This window comes from Diabrotica undecimpunctata, chromosome 9 (genome assembly GCF_040954645.1).
Source record: "Diabrotica undecimpunctata isolate CICGRU chromosome 9, icDiaUnde3, whole genome shotgun sequence".
NCBI classification, from domain to species: Eukaryota; Metazoa; Arthropoda; class Insecta; order Coleoptera; family Chrysomelidae; genus Diabrotica; species Diabrotica undecimpunctata.
The window spans coordinates 114,653,640-114,676,245 of record NC_092811.1 but is presented as its reverse complement, the minus strand read 5'-3'; the positions used below and the strand labels follow the sequence as shown (position 1 = coordinate 114,676,245).

General features: G+C 35.5%; 1 protein-coding gene across 4 annotated transcripts in view; it reads left to right on the top strand.

Moving 5' to 3' along the window:
* LOC140450413 (band 7 protein AGAP004871) overlaps nt 1-22,606 on the top strand; it is a 602,043-nt gene that overhangs the window by 231,036 nt on the left and 348,401 nt on the right. For all 4 annotated transcript variants that reach the window (XM_072544034.1, XM_072544033.1, XM_072544036.1 and 1 more), the window contains exon 2: nt 2,181-2,287. In XM_072544034.1, the coding sequence (XP_072400135.1) occupies nt 2,181-2,287 (107 nt within the window). The remainder of the gene's footprint in view (nt 1-2,180; nt 2,288-22,606) is intronic.

The following is a 22,606-nucleotide window of genomic DNA, read 5'->3' as shown; positions in this document are numbered from 1 at the left end:
GCCACCCCCTGTACCACGAGGGGGTCCGCCTGTAAGGCAAAGTCTTAACCCAGTTACAATGAATATATTCCAATAGAGAAATGTCATATTACTGATCAGTTCAAAATTTCGGCTCTATCTCTTGGACTATAAGGAAGCGATAAGTGGTTTGACAGCATAATAACTGCTTGTGTAGTCTAGTTTTTTCAGTGATTCTAGGCAACCTATTTGGGTGGAGTTTTGATTTGTTCTTGAATGAATTCAGAATCCAGCAGGCCGCTGAAGTAATGGATTTTTATAATATAATTATTTGACAACCTTTTGTTGGCCAATCACCTAGAGCGGAGTTGAGCCGAAATACATTGATTTCGTATGTTCCGTTTTAAATTCGTTCAATCTGTATATATATATATATATATATATATATATATATATATATATATATATATATATATAACAATTAGTTTATTAGAGCTGCAGTCAGAAGGTTGGTCGGGATGTTAAAGAAACACTCTTTTGATATAGATAAAAACAAAATGTAAATATTTAAAAAATATCACAATTCATCAGTGCAACTTACTAGTCGAAGAGATATAATAAGCTTTGACCCTCAACATTAATAACACCAACATAAAATCTTAATAGTATGCAACCTGTTGTGCACACAGATGTATTGTGAAGTGTTTATATGTATAAGTAAATATTAGTTTTTTTTATTTTTGATGTTTTTCCAGTAAATAACAATAAATGTTGCATGTTTATCTATGTTAGACTTTTTATTTATGCCAGACGTACTAGATTATATGAAACACATTTCCAAGAAAATTTTAAATGATTTTTTATTTTGCCAAAATACAGGAATCTTCTAAATTAAACTCAAGTTTCAAAGTTAATGCATATTCTGTAAGTGTACATGCATTTATGTTATTGGTTTTTATGTCACTACGATGTGATATTACCCTACTGTGGAAATTACGAGATGGTTCTTCGATGTATACGTTGTTACAATTGGTACACGGCATAGAATAAACAACATTCGAAGACTCCTGCATTGTGAAGGGATCCTTTGTTTTGGTGTATAACTTGGATACCGTATTCACATTCCCAGTTGTAATTTTTAAGCCATAAACATTTTTGAAAATGTTAATTAGCTTAGGTGTCAGAACTGGAATTAAGGGTAAGGAACCAAAAGTTATTTTATATGGTATTACTGATGTGTTGTATGTCAATGTTAATTGTCGGGCCTCATTATTGTGAAAATTTTGTTTGTCAGAAAATTGCGAAGGAAAAGGAAAACCGAAAATGAGTTTATTTAAAAGCCCTATGGGATAGGAGTTCTCTAGTAGTATAGATCTCAACTTTTTTAGTCCCTTGTCCCTGAACTCGATGTGCGCCAAGTTGGTAACCATAGTTTTTAAAGCCAAAACCAAATTTGTTTTCATCTTATGCATACCATTAAGACAGGTATAAAAATTTAAAAATCTTTTGCTGATATAGTACAATACGGGATAGTTTGAACTATGTATCACCACTCATTACATAAAAATTCTTGTACCGGCATCATTTAATTTACTTTGTACCGCTTGACCTGAAGATGCTTTGCAAATTTTAGAAAGCGAAACCGGTCGTTTTTGGTAGTAAAATTAAATTGATCGTGAGTAAGTCTAATTTATTTCTTTTACCTATTTGAAATGGACTTACACAAGCAACACATTCACGATTTGTTTAATCTCGCCTGTATACCAACTAGAGTTGACCGGTGAATTCTGAGAACAACCTAGATCCGGGTGTGGTTTCGGGTAGGAGCCAAGGTGTTCATGTAAAGTTAATCTTTAAAAATCAAAAATTATTCGTTTTAATTTATAATTTAGAGCACTTAATATCTAAACATTACCACTGTTTTGTGATGGGGTTATTTTAGCAAGTACTTCAAGGTCACTGAAAATGATCTGCTAAGACCGAAAACGTTTATTCTGAAAAACATTAATCTGTTTGGATTTTTAATCTTAATGTTTTTTTTACGTAAAAAACGTATTTTGTCTATATTGTCCTACATTGGATAATACGGGCCATGACTTTATTTAAATCCCATTTAAAGCCAATCTTTAAAGGGACAATAATATTTTTGAGAAACAAAAACATTTTTGTCGTCATAATAACATACTAACATACGTAACAATGACATTTTATTTTATTTTCAGCTGAACAAGTTGTTGAAGAATCAAAAACGTGTGGAAAAATCCTGACGGTCCTATCATGGGTCGTGGTTGTTCTCACCATGCCATTTTCGCTTATGGTCTGCTTCAAGGTAAGTAATTTGTACTATAGCTCTTCACAGAATTTGCGAACTTAAATGTACGACATTAATTGACTTACGTAATCTAGGATAAAACCAACATTTATGCTGGCATTACTTTGATAGCAGCCATTTTGACAGCTGTAAAGCAATTTATGTCAAGTAATGCTCGAATAAAGATTTTAAGTTGTACACATCTATTTCTAAATTTTATGGTGAAAATAATATAGAGAAGCTTACAGGATACTACTATTGAGTTTTGTTTCGCTACTAAAAATCAAGAACCTATAGTACTGTCATGACGATAGATTTATTAGTTTACTGTCACCATTATTAAAAACATGTAAAGGTGAAACATTCAAGAATACTTAGAATGCTTGAAGAGGATATAAGTAATAGGCATGAGTAATAGGCAGTTTGGCTTTCGTAATGGCTTCAAAACAAGAGAAGCTCTACACATTTTCAAAATTCTTGTTCAGAACTGTCCTGAACAAAAAGATCTTAACTTCGCTTTTATAGACTATGAGAAAGCTTTTGGCAAAGTTAAGCATAATATTCTCATAAAATATCTTATGCGAAAAGGACTCCACCAAAATGATATTAACATAGTAAAAATCTCTATTAGAACCAAAACGCTGTGGTAACATTAGATGTAAAAAGCACATTAGGATATACTAGCGGACCAACTCGACATCGAGTTTTTTAAATGAAATTTTTATTTTGCGAGAAAAATTAAGAGATCAATACAAACAATATAAGCAAGATATCATTTAGCAGTTAATGTTGCATGCTGATCACGAATCCGGTGTCAGATTTGCTCTATCTTGACGTTTTATGCGCGCTTTGGGTCACTTTAGGTGTCGGATCTCAACCTGAAGTACATATTTAGATTCGTCTCGACGAGACCTTTCGATCCATATATACATTGTGGGGTCTAAAACTTAAAGTAAATTTTAACTTCCGGTCATCTCAAAACCGGAAGTGAATTTTTGTACCAAAAGTATATTTTGACAATCTCATACGTAATACTAACAATATTCCGAAAAAATATTTTAATTATCTAATATGGTTTTTGAGTAAAGTGGTGAACAAGAAAAGGGCTTAGCGTTTTAGTGTATAACAGATAAGCAGAGGAATAAGACAAGGCTGTGTACTTTTACCATTACCATTGAATATATAAAACATTATTGCTGAAAATGAGAAAGACCTGCAGATACCACTAACCCAATTTGAAATATTAGGGAACAGTTTGGTTTAATAGTAAATAGAAAGAAAACCATGATTATCAGTGAGGGGGGTAAAGTAAGAATTCAGATAAAAAATAAAGATATTGAACAAGTGGGCAAAATAAAATACTTGAGAATCTAGATTACCAGATCTCGAGATCTATAACCGAAATAAAAAATTCGATCAAGGATAGAGCAATCCAGAACAACTTTTTTGAAGATAAGGAATTTTTTTAGCAACCAAAGCTCAATCTGCAAATCTGAAGCTTGTACTGTAAGTTTTGACTTAATGATAAAGCTGGATGCCTTTGAAATATGATTTTTTAGGAGAATTAAGTATACCATGGACAGATCATATTTCGAACTGATCTTGCATAGAATGGGAAAAGACTGGAAAGTGAAAAGTAAGAGTTGTTGCAGCTGATAACGAAAGGGGAAATCAAAGAAAAATCGGGTCCTGGTAGATGACAAATATCTTGGCTGAAAAACATTCGGAACTGGGTCGGGTTAACACAGATACCTGTGAGAAAAGTACACGATAAAGACAAATTTGCAATGGTATAGCCAATTTTCAGTAATGAAGTTAGCACTACTAGAAGAAGAAGAACTAAATATGGTACAATTCGTTTGGTGATATGGACATCTTCTTCATACCATTTTATAAACAATATTACAGTGCTGGTTAGTTTAAAAAAACTATTAAAACAGCTTCTTACCTAAAAATCACAACATCAAACTCACAACTCAATTTTAAAATTTAGTGTAACAATGGATTATGGTCGAGATATATAACACAATACAAAAAAACTATAAAAGCACGAGAGCATAAAATTTAAATGAAATGTCAGTTGTTTAAAATCAAATCTGTATTTTGAATAATTTACCAATTTGTGGAAAATCGCTTTACTATTTTTGCAAATAAAGCATATTTGTTTTGTTTTAAGTGGATTTTCATATTGAGTTAATATTTTTCCATAATCCAATTTATTCGCCGATATAAATTTATTTTAAAGTTTTTGTTTGGGATTTATTTCAAAATTGACAGCGGATGAAATTTTAGATTAATTGGTAGTCTCCTGAAATTTCATTTTAAAATCATCTATTCATGATAATTAAATGAAGTGTAGAGTATTTATTAAAAACGTATAAATATTACAAACAATTAACCATTCAAAATAAAGTAATAAAATTTTGGAAGATACAATCAGTCATATAAGTGCGGTAGAACAAGTTTGTAGAAATATTTACAGCTCATAGGATTTAGGTTTAAGAAAATAAGCTAAAGGCTGTGGAATACTATCGTCTACGCATTATGTCAAATGCAATATTTACCAAAAATAAGAACTGTAGAAAAAATCAATTGTTTATACAGATGAGACGTAGTCTCCTTACACTCGCACTCTATCAAAAAGTTGGTTTGACAACAGCGAACACTGTGCAGCACAAGCACCTTACAATGAAGAAAAACGCGTAACGATATTCCACTTCAGATTAAAAGACATGACCCTTAAGCTAGCGTGGACAAATGAGCGGAAGCGGAATAATTTTTCATCACCAAAGCAGCCTTAAGGCGAGCGATTCTGCTGGCTTAAGGTTAAAGCTAGCAGAATTCAGAAATAAAACTTTTTGCCGATGGCATATTTTTTCATTGATTTTTCACTAATTTATTACCACCCTAATAATTTTTCACCACCGAATTCAAATGCAAATGGTAAAAAATTGGTTTTGTGAACATTGACCAGGAGAGCAACTGGACCAATCAGATAAGGTCTTTATTAAGTTTGTTATTTTATCTTTTATCTTTTATCATGACATAGCATTGTTGGGTCATCCGCATAAACTAATACAAATAAATCAAACATTACATATAGTAGCTCATTAATATAAAAAATAAATAATATCGGGCCCAATATGGAGTTTTCTGCTACACCATTCTTATTAACAATCGGACCAGATATTAAAAATTTGAAGTTATTGTTTATTTTAACTATTTGGTGTCGGTCTTTCAGATAGGATCCAAACCAGATATGGGCAACTCTCCTAATACCATATCTGTACAATCTATCGAGCAGTATATGGTGTTCTTTTTTTTCTTGTAGTTCCTTCTTCTATCGGAAGTTGACTACCATCACAGCTACCCGTACCTTATTGGCAGCTGCTCTGAAAAGATCTACTGAGCTGCAACTATATCGGTCTCTTACGTTTTTTAGCTAGGAAATTCTTCGTCTTTCTATGGATCTTTTACCCTTGATTTTACCTTGCATTATGATCCTTAATATCTCATATTTCGCTCTGCCTAAATACTCCAGCATTCTTGTTGTGATGTGCATTATGACCTCGCAATCCTTTTGTAGCCTTCTTAACACTTTTGCATTTATAACTCGTTGGGTCAATGGTATTTTTAAAATCCTTCTATATTACCACATCTTAAATGATTCCAACTTCTTTATAGTATCCAATTGTAGTGTCCATCTTTTCATTTCATACATCAAAGTCGAGAACACGTAGCCTCTTAAAGCTCATCCTCCAGGGCTCCAGGAAAGGTCGCGATTAACAAACATTGTTTTAATTTTTATAAATGATTGTCTTGGAATTTTAATGCGTGTCCTTATTTCTCTACCTTGGTCATTGTTTTTATTTACTCAGGTTCCCAGATATTTGTAGTTATTCACTCTTTATACTTGTTTTCCCTCGATATCTAGCCTTCCTACTGTATGTTGCTTACTCCTTTCGGCCCGCGGAGATAAGAATACGGCCGAGGTCAGAAAGCCCTGCCTGTCGTAAGAGGCGACTAATGGGTAGGAATCTAGATGTTGAGAGCCGTCGCTTGAAGTGTTGGGTTTGTAGAAACGCACACGGTCGCTTAATCGACACGGTCACCGGTCTACACTCCTAGTATCCGAGACGAGACTCTCGTGGGACCGTTCTACTGTCATTCCAAAAGAGCCTGGCGAGGTTGAACGACCTGGGCCCGTACATATCTCTCCTGGCCTTGTGTCAGGCGTAGTGTGGGTGTCCCGGCACGTACCCGCCGATAGAACTAAGAGTGGTAGAGGAGAAATCCTCTCCGGCCACCTGTCTACGTGCGAGGTGGAAATTCCTCCGCCTGCTTAGCCTATCCGCCCGGGGGCGGGATCACGGGTAGGCGAGGTAATCGCAACACAGGTACTACGGGGAAGGTGGAGCCCCACGAAACGTTTATTTTTGCATACGTGGCGTGGCACCTTCGCTTTGGGGTCGGACTCGTAGGGGCAGAGGTTTCGCTAACGGTCGTATAGCCGACAGGCCAGGTAGACCAGGGTCCTGCACAATTTTATTTGGAGGGCACAAAGCATTGCAATGTATGTTGCTTAGAAATAATCATGCACTTGGTTTTCTTAACGTTCATTTGTAGTCCATATTTTATACTAACTTGATGTAATCTCTTTACGAAGCGTTGCAGTGCTTCTAGACTCTCTGCAAAAACAGCGGTGACATCTGCGAATCTGTTGTTCAAGATTTTTCCTTTTATTGATATATCCTGTTGTTCCTCTGATACTGCTTTCTTAAAAATTGCTTAGCTGTACAGATTGAATAACAATGGGGACAGCATGCAACCCTGTCCAACACCTGTTTTGATTTCCATAGTTTTTGTATCGACATTTTTCATTCTAAACTTTGTTCTTTGATTCCAGTACAGATTGACAATAACCCGTATATCCCGACTATCCACATTTTTTTCTTTTAACAGTTCTACGAGTTTCTGATGTCGTACTCTATCAAAAGCCTTTTGGTTATCTATAAAGCAGACATAGAGATCCTGAATCTAATCGTCTTTGCATGAGAACGTTAAAAGAGAACAGAACCTCTCTCGTTCCTAGTCCTCTTCTGAATCCAAATTGGGTGTCATCTATATTTTCTTCTATTTTTTTGTATTGTCTTCCATGTATTATTTTGAGAAATATCTTAAGTGTGTGGCTTACTAAAGAAATTTTTCTGTACTGGGAGCATTTTATCGCATGTACTGACTTTGGTAGTGTTAGAAACGTGGACAGCAATCACTCTTAGGTTATAACTCGTATTGTATATACTTTGTTGAAAAGATCTAAACCCCACTGGGGTTTAGAACTCAATACACAAAAAACAAAATATCTCCCAATAGGCGCAGAACTATCCAACATTCAGATGGACACAACCGAAATTGCATTCTGCACTGAATATACCTACCTAGGAATTGATTTCGACACCACAGGCACAGACAATAGGGAAATTAGAAAACGAATAACCCAGGCCCGTAGAACAATTGGATGCCTTAACGGAGTTCTTTGGAGCTCAGAAATTGGTAAAAGACGAAAATACAATATATATGAATCTCTCATAAAAACCAGCTTAACCTATGGTACAGAGACATGGAGACTAACAGAAAGCAATAAAAGAAAACTCGAAGCAACAGAAATGGATGTATTTAGACGATCACTTCGAATATCTAGAGCAGACAGAATTAGAAACGATGAAATAAGAAATCGGATGGGGGTAGATGGATCACTGGCAACAGACATAGAAAGGAAACAACTTATATGGTATGGCCATGTTCAAAGAATGCCAGAAACAAGACTACCAAAAATCGCCATGAAATGGATACCACCAAATCGTAAGAAACGAGGAAGACCAAAAAGAACATGGAAGGAGGGAATAACAAAGGCAATGAGCTCCCGAGACTTGACCGAAGAACAATGGAATGATAGAAATTCGTGGAAATTAGGCATCGGACAACGACGCAAGACGTTTTGAAACCGATATATATATATATATATATATATATATATATATATATATATATATATATATATATATATATATATATATATATGTTTGTTTTGAGGTTTCCGCGGGAGCTATATGTGCTGTCACTATTTTTCCGGGATTGACTCCGCGTTGTAAAATGCTGGTTTTCTTGAAAACCATTGTTTTGGCGACGTTTCGGCAAGGTCTCACTTGCCATTCTCAAGCCTGGTGGATCTACTTCTCGTCGTTACTCGATTAGTACTGTCTAATCTAGTAACGACGAGAAGTAGATCCACCAGGCTTGAGAATGGCAAGTGAGACCTTGCCGAAACGTCGCCAAAACAATGGTTTTCAAGAAAACCAGCATTTTACAACGCGGAGTCAATCCCGGAAAAATAGTGACAGCATATATATATATATATATATATATATATATATATATATATATATGAAAAGATCTAAAAGTATATGCAGTGTTTCTTCGTCAATACATTTAATTAGCTCAGTGGATATCTGATCTGGGCCTACTAATTTTGCGGTATTTTTATTTCTAATTGCCTGTTTTAATTCGCACATTATTATTTTCGATTCTGTTTGTTCCTGTGGTTCTTATTGTATCGTCGAATAGTTTCATTATGTATTCTTGCCAAAACCTTAGTTTATATTTGATGTTTGCAATGAGTTTACCATTATCATCTTTGAGTATCCCATAGTGTGCTCTATTTTATGTCATACTCTTCTACTTCTATGCATTGATCTGTTAACCACTTTTCCTTTACCTTTTTTCTCTCTATTTTAATTCTACTTTGTAGTTCTTGATATTTTGGCTCATTTCTCCCTTTGGATTTTCTCCTGTCTCCAATTAATGGTAGAATAACTTTAAATTTTCTTCTGCAGACTTTAGTAATTCCTTCTGAATATTGCTTTACTTTTCATTGACATTTTCTAATGTTAAGATTTCTTCTTCTACTTCTGTTAGTGAGTTTAATTTAAGTTGACTTGTTGGATCACTTTTTGATGTATTTCTCTTTTTCTTAGTTTTGTATAATCAAACGTTGGTTTATTTTTAGGTATTACAATCTTTTTGAGTTTCGCGAGCATTCTAGCTATCAGCGAGTTGTCTGCAGGAGATCTCCAAGTACATAATCTTCTGTCAGGTAGTTGGAAAATTGTGTTCATTTTTGCAAAATGTTCATTTTGACAAAAATCCACAAGTCTCTCCCCTCTTTCGTTTCTGTCACCTAGTCCAAATTCCCCAACATATTCGTCAACTTTTCCTCTCCCGACTTTAGCATTAAAGTGCCCCATTACTATTGTTGTCTTCGTTTTTAATAGATCTTAAAATTGTGTCTAACTCCATGTAAAAATGTTCTATCTTCTCTTTATCCTGATCCGCTATTGGTACGTATACTTGAATTAAGTTAACTTGTATATTTGTCTTCAGCTGAACTATTATTACTCTCTCTGAGTAAGGAGTGAAGCTTATAACTAATTTATTAGTTTCTGTGTCTAACAAGATTGCGACTCCATAACGATGAGCCGGATCGTTGTTTCCAGCATAATACATCATGCCGTTTTTGGTTATGTTTGCCGGTGTCTGGCCATTGTACGTCACTTATGCCCAGTATATTTATTTCTCTTCTGGTCATTTCTTGTATTAAATTGTCTAATTTTCCTGGCTGGTACAAGCTTCTTACATTCTATGTTGCAAGTTTTATTGGTCTACATTTGTGTATTCTTAGACGTGGAATTTTATTATCTAAACGAGGATTTTGCTTGCTATCGACCTGGAAGGTCTCGTCTTTTACATGATCTTTTCCTTCGCTGCCGGATCTTTGTTTCTGGACTCCATGATCAGTAACGGTTTAACTTTTTTGCGTATTTGCCATAATGAATGACTAGGAATGTTTTGTTGAACCTTTAATGCAGTGGTTTTCCTTTACCTTGTGCATCTGCCGTTGACCAATTTATTGGTTTTTTTTGCATTCGGAGTCGATTTCTCAACTCCAGGACAAAAGATTGTCTTACTACTTACCGACTAATCCACTCAAAGCCGTTGGTCGGTAAGCAGGGAATTGCTAATACCGGCAATCACTCGATCCTTAGCTGCGTTAGCCATCAACATTGGTGTTGCTCACCTTCTACCACGTGGAGGTGCAGATTTGGATTTTTCCTTAAATATGACAATGGAGAAATCGACGGCAGAAATAATAACAAATGACGGCATCTCCAAAAATATAGAAATAGCAACTGGATTACGACAGGGCGACTCTCTACCAACGTCACTATTTAACTTTGCTATATAATGAACAATAAGAACTACTAAGATAAAAGGTACAATTACAACGTCGACATCTCAACTTGTGGCGTACGCTGATGCCATAGCACTGATTAGTAGATATCTAAAAAGTTCAAAGGAAAAATTTGCGAAGTTGTGCAAGAAACCATCCAAAAGGAGTTTGGCAATAAATCAAAATAAAACAAAATACCTAATATGCTCAAGAAAAAGTACAGTTAATGTCACAAGGTTAAATATTGGGAAATATGAGTTTGAAAAGGTAGGACACTTTAAATATCTTGGGGTCTCCGTTAATGAAACTACTGAACAAAACATAGTAATCAATGAAAGAATTCTGGCAGGAAACAGAACTTAATGGAAAAACAACAAATTCCTTAAAGATGAGAAGCTTACTCAGAATACTAAACTGAAAATTTACAGAGCAGCAATTAGACCAGTAATCACATATGCTCCTGAATTCATGTGCCTGATACAGAGAGATTAAGAAAGACTCAAGATCTTAGGGAGAAAAATCATTCGAAGAATAGCAGCCCACTAAACTAAAGTTATAATGAATTTAGAAAACTAATAAACCATGAAGTAAGGGGACTTTAAAAAGGAGAAGACATCTTTAGATTGATCTAAATGGGATATCTAGGAAGGAGAAATCCAGAAACAGTTACCAAGATAATCACTAAATGGTGATTAGTATCAGGCAGATCACGCGGAACACCAAAGACGAGATGGGAGAACCGGATAATTGAGGATATTAATAAGATGGGAGTTAGAGATTGGAAAACCATAAGCAAAAATAGGAAAAGATAGAGAAATATTGTAAGAGAATGAGAAAATCTCAGAATGCCATTAAACGTATTGAGAGACCCAATAATTTTTTGTTGAAACCATTTTGGAATTCAAAAAATGGTGGCCAATGCATTATAAGAAAATCGTACTCTCCATTGACTCCTATGGGAAAAAAACCAAACATGAGAAAACAACTTTTCAAATTTCTCAATATAATGAGTTCGAATATGACAACAAAAAACCGGGAATTGTTAAAGTACGTCCATTTATCGATGGGCTTATGTTTCATGAATTTTCCTTGGGAAAACCAGCTGGAATTTATTCAAGTTTGCTAATAGAGTCTGCTTATACAGAAAAAATCACTATTAATTCGAAAAAAATGGACAACATCAAAGAACTTGTACAATATGTGCCAGAAGACAAAATGTTTTTTTATAGTGAGCTGATTTTATGGCCCACCGCTAATAGTGACGAACCACCAGAAGAAGATTACTAAAGGACTATTTCTTAACCTTCAACATGTTTTTTGCCACTTAATAATTTTTTTCCTTAATAATATTGGAGTTTTCTATTATTAGTCATAAAATTATCAGTGTTGTTTGGAAAAGGACACAACTCCAAAAACTAAATTATTTTTTTACAGTGTACCTATGTCTTTTTTATGTTGGATTTGTTAATGAAACTTTGTCATGCATCACATTTTGAGACTTTACTCCAAAAAGAGAAAGATATCTTTATTAATACCAAAATGAAATGTTTTGTTCGTTTCCTGTAAAATTAACATTTCTGGAGTTATGGCCTTTTCGAAATAACCGATTCAAATTATATACGTATGATGATGAGGTGAAGATATTACAGAACATTAACTAGAGCATCTTAAAAACAAGCTTAGATAAGAACGACGTTCTGAAAAAAATAAAAAAGGAAAAAAGATTTTGAATAAAATTAAAATACGGAATTTTCAGCATCTGGGCCATATAATAAGAAAAGAAAGATATGTATTGCTGTAAAACATTATACTGGGAAATATACAAGAAAAAGCATAGGAAAACGACGTATATCCTGGCTAAATAAATAGAGACAATGATATAACTCTAATTTGTCGAACTGTCTGGATCAGCAGTACCAAAGATAGCTGTAATGATAGCCAACCTTTAAATTACAAAACATTTGTAAGGGTTTATTGTAAGCCATCTGATCATCCTCGTTGTTAAAAGGATCTTATTTTTCTGTAGATGTTTTCTTTCTTAGTTAATAAATTTCAGTTTTAAGATACTGGAAACTGTTCAGATTTTCCATTTCAAACTATTCTATCTCAGCTTTCTTTAGACAGTGAGCCTTATCAAATCCTATATTTGAAAAACAGGGGTAATGATATAACTGACAACAAATCCCAGCATATATTAAACTAACAATACGTTGTTCTCAGAACTCAGCTCTTTTTTAATAAAATGAAATTCACTGGCTCAAAGCGTCATATAATATTAAAGCCGTGCCAGGAATTCTATACGAATACAAAATAAAATTTAATTCTCGTAAATTATGTATTATTTATTTTAATGATGGATTACTTTGTTTGTTTTATATTTCATTAGAATTTTCAATTAATTCCATTAAACTGTTTAATTATTAAGTAATGAAAATAGAACAAATATACAGGAGGATACATTTCAACATTTAAAATAAACCGTAGAATACTACGTCTGTAAAGTAGGACAGACCGGGGTCGAAAGTAACAAATTAAATATCTGAAACCACGAAAACAATAACAGCGCTTGCGCTAGTTTTGTAAACTGACAAAACTGCCGACTACCATATTATATATTCGTACGTGAGCGATATCGGCGCCAGTCTCAATTGTGTACAGGACCGCAATTGTTTTTAGTGCTCTTTAGTAATAATTTTCGAGTGATATCTTGTCACCTCGGGGGAACAAATAAGGGTCTAACCACCTTCTGATATCCCCGGGTGCTCTGTAGAGGGCTTCCAATATACTGTCGAGAGCTCCTCTACTTAAGTCCATTTTCGGGTTATGGACTTGGAAAATATTTATCTTCGGTGTCTTGCCTTAAAAAAGGCAAGATATTTCTTACATAACAATTTCTTCGTCGAAATAAAAACACCAAGTTGAGTTGAAACAATTATCAGCCACAGAGTATGGAAAATAAATGCAGGAAGCAGAGCCCCGAGAGCACTAAGTTCTCGGAGAGGCCGTGAGGAACTGACCTGAAAATCGCCAATATTTATTTGTGCCGTGCGAGCGATAAATAGGGATTTCCAGGTCAAGAGGCGGGGCGATGCGCATCGAAATGCGCACTAGTCCACAGACTATGATGACATCCCCCCTCCTCTGGAGACTCTGCGGCTGGGAAAAATATTTATTGAATAAAAATACGAAAATACATGTGAAAATACACAAGAAAATAAATGTATAAAAATACAAAGTAAAGTAAAAGAATTGTCTACAAAACTCACACAACACTTATCTGGAACCTGGATGTTACTGCATCTCCCTCTGTGGTAGGCTCCATCCACGGTCGGTGTACCATTTCTCTCAGCGGTTCGTCTTTTTCTCTGCAATCAGGTTCCCATCCACTTTATCCTGGTGTTTCGTAGGCGAGTTTGTCCGGGCCTCCGTGGTATCGCCACATTTCGGGGAGGGCAGGCGGGACTGTGGCTACTTCAGGATCTCCGTAGTTTCCGAGACTTCAAGCGTCGAAGAAGGCTGACTCGTTGAGACATCTGGCACACGAAAGGCATCAGCACTGCTACAGAGCTCGATGGCGGAGTGTTAGAGTATAGACACTGTGGATCTCCCCATTGTTCTCTTGACTTCAACCCATAATGAAGTCAATGGTGTGTTGCGTTCTGTAAAGCGAGCTGGGTCGCAGGTTCGGAATAATCCACGTTGTCGGGCGCCATGTCACCTCGGGGGAACAAATAAGGGTCTAACCACCTTCTGATATCCCCGGGTGCTCTGTAGAGGACTTCCAATATACTGTCGAGAGCTCCTCTACTTAAGTCCATTTTTGGGTTATTTACTTGGAAAATATTTATCTTCGGTGTCTTGCCTTGAAAAAGGCAAGATATTTCTTACATGACAATTTCTTCGTCGAAATAAAAACACCAAGTTAAGTTGAAACAATTCTCAGCCACAGAGTATGGAAAATAAATGCAGAAAGCAGAGCCCCGAGAGCACTAAGCTCTCGGAGAGCCCGTGAGGAACTGACCAGGCTGACCTGAAAATCGCCTATATTTATATGTGCCGTTCGAGCGATAAATAGGGATTTCCAGGTCAAGAGCCAATGGGAACATTCGAGGCGGGGCGATGCGCATCGAAATGCGCACTAGTCCACAGACTATGATGACAATCTAAGTGAAATATAAGCTTGATTGTTTCAGGTATGTACTTTATCTTGCATATATAATATAGTTAGTTTAGATATTTGAAGATAATATAAACACAAGTAACTGTCTACATTTACCGTTGTTCATTGTCAAAAATTAAAAAGTTTTTAAAAAGTAAGATCGAGGCCGAACGTAACATACTGTCGAGGGGGCGATTGTAACGTTACAACCGACCCCGCTAACGATTTTAAGCATTCTGGTTTCTTAATAGGTATTTCTTAATATATTATCTTTATTATTTCTAGAATGCCTCGTACAGAAATTAGAAGAAGTAATAGAGGTTCCAAAGATAATGGAACTTATGAAGCTGCATACGCCGAAATAAAAAATGGTATATCCATTCGTTCAGCGGCAAAGAAGTACGATTTGTGTCATGTTTCTTTAACACGATTTAAAATTAAAAAGGAACCTCCAAGTTAGGGTTTAAATAATTCTGTTTCCATGGGTTATAGAGCTTGGAACAAAGTTTTTACCGAAGACCAAGAAAAAGTTATGGCAAATTATATTGTAAGAGCAGAAAACATATATTATGGTTTTGTCTAAAAGAAATCAGAAAGTTTGGATATGAATTAGCCAATAAATATAAGTTAGGAATGCCATCACAGTGGGAGCATAACCAGATGGCTACAAAAAGATTGGTTTAGCAGATTTATGCAACGACACCCCAACTCTCGTTAAGGTGCGCACATCCAACAAGTTTAGCTGGTGCCACTAGTTTTAACAAGAATAATGTTTCCTGTTATTTTTTATAATTTGCAGAAAGTTATGGACAAATATAAATTGGAACCTAAAGACATATACAATGTCAATGAGACTGGGATCACAACAGTCCAAAGGCCCAATAGAATTGTCACTACAAACGTAACAAGACAAGTTGAAGCATTGGCGTCTGCCCAACGTGGAAACTTAGTCACGTTAACCTGCGCGATAAATGCTGTTGAAAATTTTGTTTCTCCGATGTTTATATTTCCGAGGATTCGGTACCAGGAACATTTTATTCGAGATGATCCAACTGGAAGTACAGGCGCGGGAAACGCAAGCGGGTGGATACAAGAAAGTGAATTTCGTAAATATACGTCAGCAACTACCGATCACAAAATCCTGCTGCTACTAGATAATCACGCATTTCATATTTCTATTCAGGCACCTATTGCTCTGAGAACGGTATTGTTGTGTTATCCTTCCCGCCTCACTGCTCTCATAAGTTTCAACCGTTGGATCGCTCTGTATATGGGCCATTAAAAAAAGCAAATATATTGGGCTGCGATTTATATATGCGAAGCAATCCAGGGAAAACTATGACCATTTATAATATCTTATCCATAGTAGCTACAGCACTTGCGATGGCACTGACATCCAGCAACATCCAAGCAGGCTTTAGATGCACTGGGATATTACCTTTTAATAGGAATATATTTACACCTTTAGATTATGCACCGTCTTATGTCACAGATCGGCCTCGACCAGCAAATAAAGTGACTAACTATGTTGAAATTAACACGACAGAATCAGAAAAAAGAGACGATAAACCTACACCAGATAACCAGAGAAATCAACAAAATAAAGAACCGACACCAGCGACATCTTTTTCTGTCACAGATGAAACCAACAATGAACTAAATAATATTCCTACAGCGTCAACTTCACGTGTTTCTTCAGCTTAAGAGTTCACACCGGAAGCAGTCAGACCTTTCCCCAAAGCCCCGCCTAGAAAAGAAGGAAATAAAGGAAAAAAGAAAAGAAAATCGGCCATATACACAGATACCCCTGAAAAGGAAGAAATTAGGGTAGAATATATAGAGAAGAAGAAAAAAAGCGTTAAGAAAAATTTTTCTGACCCTAAACTAAAACCAAAAAATCATAAAAAAAAGATATCATTTAAAAAACAAAAACAAGAGAGTAATGAACAAGATGAAGAGTGTTTTGGCCTTGTATGCTGTGAACCATATGGTTTAGGTAAGCCAAGGGAAGGTTGGCTTCAATGCATTAAATGTAAACGTTGGTCACATGAAAAATGCACAAGCCAAGAAGGTTTATACGTTTGACATCATTGCGAATCAGATTGATCCATAATTTGTTGGGTTAAGTTCACTGTTCCTCTCCGTATAGTGTAATAATTTAGGGTGGCTACTGTAATAATTTAGGATTGATGCTGTAAATATAAATCTAATAAACCCCTCTAATAAATTGTCACCACTCTAATAAAGGCTGTCACCATTGTAGAAGACGTCGGTCTCAATATCCTTAAGATTTTTGAAAGGAAGGGGATTAAGGACTTCTCGGTCTCAGGTCCTGCAAAGAGTGAGAGGCTATGGGCTTACGTTAGAAACCGGAGCACTACATAAGCGGAAATGTGTATCTCTTCTAGTCTCTACCTGTAACGGCCAGGAATAACAAAAACAAATTTCGAGTTTACAATGTATTAAACAGACTGTACACTACAAAATATCAGTTATGACCAATAATATCTCGATCAGGCGCGAAGGGAGACGAGAAAAGACAAAGCAAGGAATTAAAGGTCGGACAATTCCGTATCATTAGATTCATTAGATATACCTTGGGTTAGTATATAGATCTTAGTTACCTTAGCGTATTTAGACTCTAGCTAATGAATACGCCTCCAGTCCTATAGGGAGTCGAGATCGCGAACTTTCGAATCTCCAGTTGCCGGCACTTATACGTCACACTATCCCTTCGAGTTAAATAGCGCGCTCACTGACTGCGTATCGTCCGATCTCCGCACTTCTTGCGTGGAGCGCGCTAGAGTGCCCACTTCCCACTAGTCCTCGCTGGCCCCGCTTGTTCGCTTTTTTATCAGCCCGTTTTCTCAATTTTCAGTCGTAGTACCAAGGTCGCGTTATTGTTTTTTTGCTGACTGGGTCCCCGTGTTATATTTCAGCGGAGGTCTATGTTTTTGAAACGTGATTTAAACAACCGTGGTGGCCTGATATTTGACACTCGTGTAATATATTTAAACTGGGTCGAGTTTTCAATCGTTGTTTAATGTAAAATGTTTACATTAATATGTTACCTACTAGCTATGAATTTATTTGTTCTTTAATCAATTTGGAATATGTAATAATTACTTAAATAATATTACTCTTTACTAGGCTAATTGTCCCTTAATTTTTCCTTCTTTATTTCCTTGCTATGTTTACATTACAATAGCATAAAATTCGTTAGGTTAAGTTCACTGTTCCTCCTGGCATAGCATAAGGTTTTGTTTTTATTTTACGTAAGAATATAACTTCTTTTGTACTTTTGTATAACTTTTGTACTTACATTGAATAAAATCATCTGTTTAAGCTTTTGATCACTATTACTATCGACCCCACGTGATGTTACAACCGCCCTGGGGTTGGAGGCAGTTTTGTAATATTTGCTGCATTGTGACTATTTTTCACAAATAAATAAAAAATATAATTATTTAAAAACCTTAATAACCTATTTTAATATTGCTTAAACATGCAATTAAGGCCTGAATGAAAAAAATTGTTTATATATGTTATAGTTTTCCCGAAACTTGGTCAGGGAAACAAATGCTCGCTTTGATTTTAGTTTGTGTTTGGCTTTCACGGTGATGTGTTTAACAATTTGTTCAGTTCTTTTACGATAACAATAAAATGGCGTCACACAATGATCAGGTGCGTCGTTGTCAAACTATTTTTCCAATTTCGATATGCTTTTTACACAAACATAACCTAACTTTTCGTGTTTTTCTATAAAAAAACATAGTCGCTTTTGATTTACTAGTTGCAAATTTTTAATTAAAAATAATTTATACCAATCTTTTTATAACTAATATTGTGTATCGTCCAAAAAATGAAGTTTTATAAGATACAAATTTATGATAAGTGATCAATTCGACTGTTATGGAAATTCTTTTTATACAGTAAAACCTCCCTTAACCGAAACATCGTTTAACCGAAACGGCTTACAGTTTCAATAATTGTTCAATAAAAAGTAAATGTTTGTCGCAAAACGTAAACAATTCCGTTAATTTCACTCACCAATTGATGTCTATGTGTGTTGAGAAATCACAAAAACCAAGAGCTCTATAAGATATTTCTGAAAAGGCTTTTTAAGGTATAGAAGCCAAAAAAGTTCGTGGATGCCGACCACTTTATTTTTAGAATGGTTTGAAAATGAATTCGTCTCAAGTGTAAAATCCTTTTTAAAATCAAAAAACCTTCTCATCAAAGCATTGTTGCTTGTTGACAATGCGCCCTCGCCCTCAAAATCTACAAAATAGTAACAATTGTCAGATTTTTGCCACCGAATGACACAAGCTTAATCCAGCCGTTAGACCAGGGAGTCATATTCAAGAGACATTATAGAGAAGCATTCCTAAGACATCTGTTATTACAGGAGACGAATTAATCCAAAAGTGTTCCCGAAAGTCTCAAATCTTTAACAATAAAACATTTTTATTGGTGAGTTAAGTCGTGGGCCAAGATCAAATCTTCAAATTTGAAAAAATGCTGGAACAAACTTTTTGATAAGATTTTGATTGACGATCCTGATGAAGAAAATGGTAAGAAAACGACAGAAGAAATTAAACCTTTCATTAAAAATTTGCCGGGACATGGCGAAATTAACTAAGAAGAGATACGTGACTGGTTAGTAGCTGATGACTCAGAACGTGAATTCATCGACCAGGACATCATTGATATGGTTCTTTATCAAGACAACCTGAGCTTATCAGATGACGAAGATGACGACCCAAGAGACAACAGGCAGCACAAGACCGTCGACGAGATTTTCAATGCTTTAGAGGAAAGAATTTTATACAGTAGGCCTAATTAGTTAGGGACACGACTAGATCCTTAATTTTTGTTGTGATTACATAAAGTTTTGTCCTTTTCAGATTGCTTTACGTGTCGTCGAACAATCGAATGAGGCAAACTCATGACGTTCTGCAAATTAACGATGGAGGGAGAGAGAAACATCGTTGTCAAACGAAAACGCAAAAAAAAATAGCAGATTTCTTTAAAAAAGCATGTTAAACTTGTTCATTTTCCTTAACTTTATTACTTTATTTTGGATTTACTTATTAGAAAACATTACGAAATCAACTCATAGTATTTTTTAATACCAATACTTTGATCAAGAATATTATAAAAAACAATGTTACTTTTAACCGAAATTCTTGTTATCCGAAACGGCCTCCCCCCAATTTTTTCGGTTAACGGAGGTTTTACTGTATATCAATAAAACACTGAAAACATTGTTTTCAAAACTTGCTAAAAATTTATTATCTTATCTTACCACTACAGCTGTTTCAGTAGAGTGCTTCGTTTGTTTGTTTTATCAATAATCCCGGCCTTAATAAGACAAGGTTGACAAAATCGAATAACGTTTTTTTATATAGTTTTAGCCTTGCATATGTTATAACTTTAACAGAATATTAAATATTTACAAATTCTTAATTTTTTTAAGTTTTCTTTTTTTAAAGTACCTATGTGAAAATAATAATTAACGTAAAATATTAAAAACTGCAATCCTTTCTATAAAATTGTGTAAAGATTGTTCTTTAGATGCTGGCAGATAAAGAAAAATTTATTTAATTTAAATTTAATTTATACATTCAAACTTGATAAACCGAATAAGATGGGGCGGTTCACGTACTAAGATCGAGTGACGAAAGACTCCTGAACGCCACATTCTGGGAAAGGCCCGATGGCAGAAGGTCAGTTGGTCGCCCAAGAAAGGATCTAAGGACGCAATAGCCACCGATCTACGCAAAATGGGAAATAGCTGCTCAGTACCGATAACAATGACGGGAAATAGTAAATGCGGCCAAGACTCACATAGAGTTGTAGAGCCAAATGATGATGATGATTTAAACTTGATAAAAGTAGGCCAGAAGCTATAAAGAAAAAATGGGTACCGCCCTCTTTCGGCGATTAGATTATCATTTGTTTCTTGGTTCTGTTCATTTAATCTTTCTGGTTTAGCTCTAGTAACTATTATCTTGTATATTTTTTACTTCGAAATTCTACTTTAGTTTGTATCTTCTTCATAACGTGCCCCATCCCTAAGAATATTGGCGATCATCATAGCCAATTTGACTCTATCTGCAGCCATTCTAAAAAGTTCTATTGACGTTTTCCCACTCCATTATATCAGATTCTTCAACCAGGACGTGCGTCTTCTGTTCGGTCCTCTTTTGCCTTCCACTTTCACTTGTGTGACCAGCCGCATCAATTCGTATTTCTCGTTTCTTAGTCTGTGACCAAAGTAGCTCATTTTTATTTTCTTTATAGTGTTCAGTATTTCTTTATCTTTTTTCATTCTTCGTAGCGTTTTAGTATGTGTTATGTATTGTGTCCAAGATATTTTCCACATTCTTCGATAACACCACATTTCAAAGTCAATGAGTATTTTCTCTGTCGCCTCTGCAATTGTCTAGGCCTCAACTTCATACAACAGGACAGAGAACACGTAGCATTTCAGTACTCTTGTTCTAATTTCGATGTTGAGTTTTCCATTGCATAATATTGCTTGCATCTTATTAAAAGCACTTCTAGATATCTCAATGGAATCGTTTTCGGAGGAGATTATTGGTGAATACCAATGTGGCTTCAGACCAAAGAGGTCAACTATAGACCAAATACATATGTTAAGAGGTATACATGAAAAATGTGTTGAATATAACATACCAATTTACAACTTGTATATCGATTTCAAACAGGCGTTTGATGGAGTAGATCGACAAAAGATGTTAAAGCAACTATCTATGTAAGGGATACCCAATAAGTTGGTTAAACTTATACGAATGACTCTGAAGGGTTCCAAAGCTATGGTGAGAATAGATGGAGATATGACGCAGGCCTTTGAGATTGAAAATGGAGTTAGACAAGGGGATGCCTTATCAACAACACTTTTTAATCTAACTTTAGAAGCTGTTGTTAGAAAACTGGATGTAAACGGCTGTATTAATACAAGATCTATGCAAATATGCGCATATGCGGATGATGTTGCCATAATAAGCCGCAACAAAAGGGTATTGAACGAAAAAGTTATAGAACTGAAACGAGAAGCTGCTACGTTTGGTCTATATATAAATGAAAGTAAAACAAAATATATGGAGTGCACAAAATCGAATGAACATGAGAATCTGAAGGTAGACAACCATACCTACAAATATGCCTCCACTTTTCCCTACCTAGGCTCAATAATAAATGACAACAACAACATCAGTCAAGAAATACAAGCACGGATTCTTAGCGGTAATAAGTGCTTTTATGCATACAAAGACTTAATATAAAGTAAGTTACTGAATCGTGAGTCTAAGCTGAGAATCTACAAAACAGTAATTAGACCAGTGGTCACATATGGATGTGAAACGTGGACCCTCTCAACCATTGATGAAAATCAACTGAGAATATTTGAGCGCAAAATACTAAGGAAGATATTTGGACCAACCCAATGCAGCGATAGTTCGTGGAGAATTAAAATGAACCACGAGCTGGATGAACTAATGCAGAGCGCAGATATTGTCAGATTTGTAAAATCACAAAGACTAAACTGGCTTGGTCACCTAGAAAGAATGCCAGATAATCGAGCTGTAAAAGTAGTTCAGAGATGGAAGCCCCAAGGAAACAGAACAAGAGGAAGGCCCCGTAAAAGATGGATAGACGACGTAGAGAGGGATCTTAAAACCATGAACATCAGGCAGTGGCGAAGAAAAGTATCCGACAGGGCAGAATGGAAGAACATTGTTAAGCAGGCCAAGACTCACAAAGGGTTGTAGCGCCATTAGAAGAAGAAGAAGAAGAAGATATCTCAATACGCCGTTTTATTTCCGTACTTCTATCCCACTCTTCATTTAGTTCGCAACCTAAGTAC